Source organism: Daktulosphaira vitifoliae, unplaced genomic scaffold, assembly GCF_025091365.1.
Source record: "Daktulosphaira vitifoliae isolate Bord-2020 unplaced genomic scaffold, ASM2509136v1 Scaffold_1, whole genome shotgun sequence".
In the NCBI taxonomy this organism is placed as follows: domain Eukaryota; kingdom Metazoa; phylum Arthropoda; class Insecta; order Hemiptera; family Phylloxeridae; genus Daktulosphaira; species Daktulosphaira vitifoliae.
The window spans coordinates 30,716,411-30,725,689 of NW_026099572.1; the positions used below are offsets into that span (position 1 = coordinate 30,716,411).

General features: G+C 22.9%; 1 protein-coding gene across 2 annotated transcripts; it reads left to right on the forward strand.

Annotated features, from left to right (window-relative positions):
• Positions 1-6,405: 6,405 nt before the first annotated feature.
• Positions 6,406-8,415, forward strand: LOC126893913 (uncharacterized). Of its 2 annotated transcripts, XM_050664465.1 has the most exons (3): positions 6,406-6,631; positions 6,704-6,837; positions 7,301-8,415. In XM_050664465.1, exons 1-3 carry the CDS (start codon positions 6,419-6,421, stop codon positions 8,127-8,129), a joined length of 1,176 nt encoding a protein of 391 aa, XP_050520422.1. In that variant the 5' UTR covers positions 6,406-6,418; the 3' UTR covers positions 8,130-8,415. The 2 variants fall into 2 exon arrangements, with proteins under 2 accessions (XP_050520422.1, XP_050520421.1); XM_050664464.1 differs by having other exon boundaries at positions 6,406-6,837.
• The last annotated feature ends 864 nt before the right edge of the window (positions 8,416-9,279 follow it).

Genomic DNA, 9,279 nt, shown 5'->3' on the forward strand with positions numbered 1-9,279 from the left:
TATTTTTTTTTATCATTAGGGATCTTTGATGAGCTGTTTCACGAGAAAATTTAAATTTTTACCACCATCCCTTTTGCTTAAAAATAGTGTCAACTTCATATTTTCAAACGGCAACACTATTTTTTTTTTATACCATTAGATTTAGTTTAATAAAAAAAAAATGTTTTGTAAAAAAAATATTTTATTTTATTAAATATTAAGCGCTCCACGGCTCTCTAAAGTTTAGGGTTTATTAAGAAAAAATCATTACAGACGAGAACGTTATGGATCGTAAATCGATAAGCGCTACCACTTCTTATCGGTACACTAAATAATAACGATACTATATTTACCCGACTACTGTTTTATTTGTTAAATCCCCTAAACTTTAAATAGTAATATCTCGCTTAGAATTTATTAAAATTGATTTTTTTTTTTTTTGAGAAAATTTTTTTTTTTATTATTAACAAGATTAATAAAAAAAAAAACTGGGTTGCTATTTGAAAAACTAAAGTTGATATTGATTTAAGGGTTGAGGGATGAAGATTGAATCTTCATTTTTCTTGTCAAGTAGCTCAACAAAGATTTATAACAAATAAAATAATTACATATACGATAACACTAATATTTTTAAAGAAATTTCGTGAGGCATGTATATATCACCCTGTATATATATTCAAAATGATTTTGCACTTATTTGAACACAATTTTTTTTTAATTATTGTTGATATGTAAATACTCATTTATTACTAATTAGTAATAAATAATAAGTGGTAGAAAAAGCGAAAAATTGTTATAGCAAAATATATTTTTGATTTTGATAAAAGTTTCTTGTAGATCATTTATTCATAATTAACAAAAAATTATTTTCTGTAAAGTTTTGTAAGAAACCCTTCAATTTTTATACAAGTTTGTCATAAAAGTAATAACTACTTTATAATTTTTTATTAATTCTCCGTAATAATTGCAATACTAAATTATTAAATATCAATTTTATACTATATTTAATTGCTTTAGTAGATATTCAATCATTTATTATAATTATAAATCATATAACTACTAATTAGGAATAATGAAGGAAATAGGAATTAATTTTGCTTTTAGAATAATGAACCAATTTCTTAAAATTTAATATTATCTACAGATTTGTATGGAAGCATTACTTATGATAGTGATTTTAATCACTGTCAGATATCATATGTACTTGGCCCAACCCTCAATTTTATTCTGTGCTACGACCCAACTGTGCTACCGTTTTTATGATTTGTGATAAAAATTAACGGCCGACGCCGAATAATAGAAAATTATATCGGCTACATTATTTGAACAATCAATTCTAACAAGATATACATAACTAAAAAATAAAAAATGTTTTTCTCGTTGTTATAAGTTATTTTACAAATAATCGAGTAATACATAATAAACCAAACATCCTGTGCACTAAGCTTTTTAGTATAAGCTTTTACGTATAAGATTTTTATAATAAATTCTCTACAAATATTTTTTTTACAATTAAATATAGCGTAATGCAGTTTCACATATCATCATTTTCTAGTTCATACGACTTATATAAAACAATTTTCATTTATAATTAATAATTTTAAAATGAATTATTGAATATGAATATTCAATGATATCAAATCGAAATTTGACATGATTCAAATTTTGACTAAATCAGTAATAAATTGAAATTTCATAATGATGTATTTAATTTTTTCTTTCATCTTAAATAATGCAAATATAATTTCGATAATTATTTTTTAAGTATTGAACTTAGTATTTAGTTTGAGAGTATTTATAGCATGTATATTTATAAAATTATTGAAAACATAATTAAATATTTCTAGTAAGTTATAAAATATTTCTGTTACTAATTATGTACAATTATATAACAGACTTATTTATTTTACTAAAACATAAAAAAAAGCTTTGTAAGAAATTGTTGGATATTAAAAAAAGCATATAATTATAAATAATATAAATAGTTTTTACTGTACTAAAGATATAAATATAATAAAAAAAATAAAGTATTAAGAATTAAAAGGCATAAAAACCAGCTGAACCAATATATTTTAAAAATACTAATGATTTACTTAACTCCACTCAATATTACTAAATAACAAAAATAAGTATATAATTTTAATTAAATTCATACGTGAAATATAAAATATCATTATATAATAGAACATGGAAAATCGTTTTTCTGAAAAATAACTTAATATGCTTGAATATCAAAATTATTTTTTCTACGAAAGTACTCGGTCATAAGACTCCGAGAAAATTATTAGGGAAGATCGGAAAATTTTTGCTTATCGCTCGTAAGCATTTTAAAATTTTTACCGTTTTTGAAAAATAAACTCTCGCTGACGCCAACATTTTACGACTTACAGTTTGAAATTATCTCTAGACCCGCCCAAAAAAAATTCTGAGATATCATAAAAAATTTAATTTAATCCGTTAATTTTTTGAGTTCACGCGCATATTTTTAAAAAGGGTATCCTCTCATCTTGAATATCAAGGCCCCATCATTGTAGTCTCCTTTCATGAGAAGAAATGACTTATTCATTTTAAAATGATTTTACTGTATGATTTTTTTTTGGTACTGTGATTTATTTTTCTAACCCTCACCTAACCTACTTTTTTTAACTATACATCATATGATCAGAACTATTATCTTATTAAAGATATTAGCCTCGAAAATTGGAAAAAATTTCACTTAGTCAATTAAAACGTTGTTTAACCAGCTTTCTCCATTTAAAATTATTCATTTCTATTTTTTAAATTATTTATTGTCAAATTAGGTTTCATATGATAAATGGTTTCAACTACAAAATTAAATAATTTTACTTTGTAATTTATTAACTATTTAACTTTATTTGTGTGTGTTACTATTAGTATAAATTATATTTTTTAATGTACCCATATGCTTCACTTTCAAGTTCTTTCAACATGTAATTCATAATGAAATTAACAACACTCAGCATTAAATTAAATTCATGTGAAATCAATATATGAATAATGCTTTTTTTCTTAAATATTTTCAAATATTGATTTATAAATACAATTTAAAAAAAATTGGCTTTTTTGTCTCCTCCATTAGCAAGGCAATTTTTCAAATTTCTCGAGCAACCACTGATTTTACCACTGAAAAATTGTCTTTCTTAATTTCACCCCATGTACAAAGAGAGGTAGAAGAATGAGGCTATAACTCTAGTATTATATTAACAAATTTTAAATCACAAGAAATAACACTATTAATATTTATTATTTTCAAAATTGTAATTTTTTATTTCTAATAACTTACATAGTTTTCTTTTACTTTTGATGCAATAGCAATGATAAATAATTATTTTACTCCACTGTCTTTAAATTAACTTACATTTTTACTGGTTTCTGTAATAGTTCTAGATTGTAAACTAAGACATATATTTAAAAATCCTCCAATATCATCTAAACCGATTTTGATAAAATAATTCGTGTTATTTCTCTCACTGCTAGTATGCATAATTAATTTATGTAAGTCACTACAATATACGGCCACTTATGAAGCAGCAATCTCGGTATCATTCCTTGAATTAACAAAATATCGTTTCTTAGCTTCAATAAAACCAGATAATATTTTTTTGTTTTATTGGAAATTATAGGGACAAGATTCTAATCGAACAACTTTCATTTCTTTCCGCAAACTTCCATCAATACCTACTGTGGTCTAATAACTTGAATTATACATATCTTGAATGTTTGTTATAGAATCAACAGATATTTTTAATTGATTAGAATTGCAATTTTTGTTAACATCGGTGTTGTTAAACGGAAATCCTTAATGGTTTACTATGATTTTAACTTAATGAAATATGTTTGTTATTAGTACTTACGATATTATTAGTCTTCATCGTAATTAATTTTTTCACAAGTGATGCTACATTGCGTTCATTTTTTTTTTTTGCTTTTATTAAAAACAATGCATTATAAAATTACATTTCAGGTTAATAAGATACATTTATGACTTAAACCTTTAGTCATTATACTTAAACATTTATTCATCTTTTTCAAATGGTATTTTTGGATTTATTCTTCAAATTATTATTTTTTTTACAAAAATATGGTACTTTATTCCTTAAAAGCTTATTAATAATATTCAAATAACTTTTGTGTGTATGATGTCGTCCTTATAATATTTTTAAACTTGGAGTAATCAGGTAGATTAAAATGACTCTTTTTATATTCAATGCTTTTGAATTTTCTTTTACATGTACTACATATAATACAAGGTAAAAAATTAGACATTTCTATTTCAATTAATAATTCAACTGTTTCTTTTAATGAGCCATTAATTTTGAAAAGATTTTGATTTTCACCCAAGCACATCAAGCGAATTCATTTATGGTTTCTTCGTACGATGCACAATGTTTCAATTTTTCTATTCTCATATTATACGAGAGTTGTAAATTTTAATTACAGTTTAAAAAAAACACGCAATATACACTCATGAACGTAGGAACCAAAAAACTATAAACAAATCTCATTTCGTATGTTAGGGTATATTTTAAAAGTTCTATAAATAGCATGAACTTATCAATGGTATTGTGTAAAAATTATTTGTTCGTTTTACGATACTATTATTTCTATTGAATCAATTGTAAACAATTAATCGTTTACGTGATGAAAATGTTGACCTTTCGACTTTAAAAAAAAAATTGCATATTGGGTAAGAATAAGTAATTAATAAGAATAATTTTTAATTATTTTTCAAAAACCGAGTACGGTTATCTCAACCTGTACGATCACATATACGTGAATACCTAAGCAGACTCAATGTTTTCATTTTTGTATAATCAATTTATTCTCATTTCCCTTGGTGGTTTCTTTTATATTACGACACTCTTATATAAAGTTATTAGTGCATTATTATAAACATTAAAAATTATGTGTATTATATTGTTTAATTTTTACATATGCTATATAATTTTAATTATTATAAGAATAGCGAAAGATCACAATTAAAATATAACGTATATATTATAACAATATTTAGCATGAAAAGATTTTGTTTTATTATGTTCTTTTTTAAACACATATTATACTTTTTGATATCGCAAACAAGGCACATGTTCACAAATATAAAAATTCTACAGATAATTTACTACTAAATATTAATATGGTATATTTATCTTAAAAATCTATTACATAAAATTAATTTTTTAATTATAATAATAATATTTTTGAATAAACTTTTTAAATATATGATTTTAAAATCTAATAATATTTTATTTTTTGTAAGGGTATATTTAAAAGTTTAGATATAATAAAATTTACTATGTGACTTTTTTTATTTGGTTTTAATTTCTAAAAATTAATTAGCCTATATTACATATTTATAGGGAGTATTATTTTACAAAATTGGACATTTAAAATTTAAATTTGAATTTACATTAATGCGTATTAAAATGTATATATAAAATAAAATTCATAAGTTTTAAACAAAACAAACAGTAATTTTTATAAAATTTTCAAATTGGAAAACTACTTTTAATTGAAAAACTGCTTTGAAATAGAATATATATTAATGTAATACTATATAAATAAAATTGATAGTTATACATTTTCTATAGTTATGTTTATTTTATAATAATTTTAAGTTTTAAATATAATGTTTAAAATGTTTTTACGAGTAAATAATTTGATGAACAAAAACTAATAAACTTAATATTTATTACAATTTTATAAGTTATATAAAAATATAATTTAAATATCCTTCAACTAAATATTAAAAATATATATATATATATTTATATTTATTTACCGTATTATAAAAAGAAATAATTATCTTACTTTTTCAATACTATTCTAAAAATACAAAGATAAAAAATAATGATCCATATTTTCGCATAAGTTCATTTTAAATCTTTCTTAGTTACCAATGAGTTATTTTATTTCTAATGGAATATTATTTGTTGATTTTAATAACTATTGTCGTTTTTGTGTTGAAACTAGATGAAGTAGAACAATGTTCAAGTTATCGAGAGAACTATAAAAATTACATAAAAACAATAGAAGGTCACATTCGTTTACATATTAGATCAAATGAAATGCAAAATCTGAAAATGAAACGAGATTCAAATTATAATGTTGATATAGAGGAAGCTTTCAAACAAAACGAGTCTATGCAAAATTTTAGAAGTAACTATTCTATTACAATTAGTTTACTCAATTTCAAGTACACTGAAATACTAAAAAAATTTCTCGATTTCATGCATATTATTATTGATAAATGCCAGCAATTTCGTTCTAGAAATTTGTCGGAAAACTTTATTTGTTGTGTAACATCATTCATAGAAGAAATGAAAAATTCAAAGATAATGTTTGAAAATCTTTACAATGCTATGAAGTTTTTGAGCTATTTAGATGTAAGATATGTGTTTAAANTCTTTACAATGCTATGAAGTTTTTGAGCTATTTAGATGTAAGGTATGTGTTTAAAGGATCCATTGTGCCAAATGTTATAATTGATGAAATTGACTTTTTTCAACAATATGTCTTACAACAAATAACAGAGACCAGCTCTTTTGACCTCAATAGCATACCAAAGCTTAAAGACTCTGAAACAAAATTTAAGAATTTGAATGAATTTTATACAGAAGCATTAGAAAAAGTAAATAATCTATTTCAAAATAGTAATATCATTGACACTTCTATTAATACTGACTTAACGATTGAACTTCAGGAATGTTCTAACGGAAACGACTCCTACTTAGTGTATTTAACATGTAGTAAACTTAATTTATTTTACATCGAAACCATAGAAATTTGGTACAAAAATCTTGGCTTTAAACAATTTCTCAACCCTAATACGCCTGAGTAAGATTGTCTATAATTAAATTATTTTTATTTTTTAATCTTACAATTGAATATAAGAAACTTTTTTTTTAATTTTTATTTTTTATATGAAAATTATAAATCCGTACTTTATAATATATATTAAAATAGTTGATTTTAATAATAATCTGTAATAATAATATTTTTGTAATTATTTATAATCATTTAAAGCGGTAATTTACATTTTTCTGTGTAATAAGTGTTAGAAGTAAATTTATCAAACAAATTAGCCAAAATCTATGAAAGAAATAATATTACAAAAACTACTTTCCCTAATTTAACTGTTTGATTTCTAAATTATTAAATTTTACAATGAAATTTCTATATTCTTAATCACATTTATAAGGTTTAATGAATGGAAATAAAACAATAACATACTAATAATGTATAAATGTATGTCATATATAATTTTACGTCATAATCATAACAATATTTTTTAATATAGATTCATACCTCCAATGAATTCAGCAGTTAATCAATATGACGGTATTAAAGTTCTAAATATTCTTCGTCAGGAAAATGGCTGGAAAACAATGAATCACATAAATATTATTTATAATGGTAAACAATATACCGTAGATTGTGTAATGAAAGACCCAATTGATCACATGAATTTTCAAATAAAAAAAGAGCATGTAACACAATTATTACGATGTAGGTATACAGAAATAATGAAAAACTACCATGTATTATTATCTGCTATATTGTTTCTATGCAATAAATATACAAGGTGCATTGATTATAATTGTATAATTAAATTATTTGACTCGTTCAACAAATCAATAAAAATGCTTGAAGGACTGAATAGAGTTTTAATTACTTTAAAGAAATATTCAATATGGAATTTATATTTATGCTCTCATTCGAGTTTACTGAAAATATTGAAATGGATTGAAGATTTTATTTATTTATCAAAGAATAATGAATTTTCAAATGTTAATTTTTATGATAATCAAGGACATAGGAAAATTGATAAAATTAATAAACTTTTGAAAATATTTCTAAATGTTCGAAAAAAATTTTATTTAGACTTAAATGGTGATATTGGTAAATTAAATATACGCTGTTCAATAAAAAACCCGTTTTATGATAAAAACAAAATAATAAACGAACTAAATTGTTCAGCAAGTACATCAAATAATCCATTTTCTTTACAGTCAACCGAAATATATATTAATGTCTGTAATTATTTTGACGATTTTTGTGAAAAAGTTTACAAATCATGTTATGAAAATTTGGGCTTCAGTAAAATTGACTGTCTCAACAACAATTAAGAAGATAGAATTCTAAAATTTATTATGGATTGGATGAAATTAATTATCCACTTTGTCTTTATCACAAAATAATCGCTAGGTATCAACAAGTTGAATTTAAAAATTTGATTCCATGAAACAATTTTTTTTTCTGTTATTTATTTATCATTATATCTTAAACATAAAATTTATAAATTATCTCTGAAACGTTTTTTTGTTAATTTACAGTCTTCATCAGCATCCTTGCTACAATTTAATATTTTAAGTATTTCAATAAAAAAATAATTAAAGTTATATAATTGGTATAACTAGAACCATTATAAATTTTTTTATTGAACTATAATAAAAAAAATAATTTGTTATTTATATTTCCGTAATAATTTGTAATAAATAAAAAGAAAAGGGCTAACAGCAACAGGGGGGTCGTAAATAGTTGATGAAAAGGATAAAGGGAGATTGGTTGGTTTTGTGAATGTAAAGGCGGTGGTAATTTAATATAGAGAAAAGTAAGAGTAGCTAGAGATACTGGGCATTGTCAATAAAATAATGAAATAGAAAGGGATCTCGGGGTATGTATGCCTACATAAACACGTCTGATATATATGAGTAAGATGAAATATTAACGAAAGATTACTATTTAGTCCCTGCACAAAAATGTATACACGAATTTTTGAGGAGTCACAAATATCATATTTCTTTATAAAAATATTTTAGTTAATTTTATTTCGACAACCTACCTCACTTTAATTGTTTATTATTAAAAATCCTTCGGTTAAGGTATTATTATAGATTAATTATATGAATGAATATTTTCATTTACCTCTAATTATCCTGATAGGAAATATATTCTGTTGTGATGAATCATGTGATTGATTTTACTGTTGACGATATGTATGTATGTGCGTTTATATACGCACTTGAAATTGCGCGACTCTTATAATTATACTATATCGCGTACAAGTATTTCTCTATTAAAACTCTATATTAAATCTACCCAAGTTAAAATCTAATTTATTATTCTTTTAGTATTTTATGTAAACTCTTTTTGTATATTTGTGTGGTATGTTATTTGGCCTTGTACATAATGTTTTATACTAACTCATTTGTAATCTAACAATTTGTAAGACCACTAAAGAAATTTAAAATAACATAACAGTCCTGTGAAATCAAC

Coding starts and splice junctions, on each gene's coding strand:
- LOC126893913 (XM_050664464.1), top strand. CDS start 6,419: ATGAAGTTTTTGAGCTATTTAGATGTAAGGTATGTGTTTAAAGGATCC. Junction 6,838..7,300: donor CTCAACCCTAATACGCCTGA/GTAAGATTGTCT, acceptor TTTTTAATATAG/ATTCATACCTCCAATGAATT.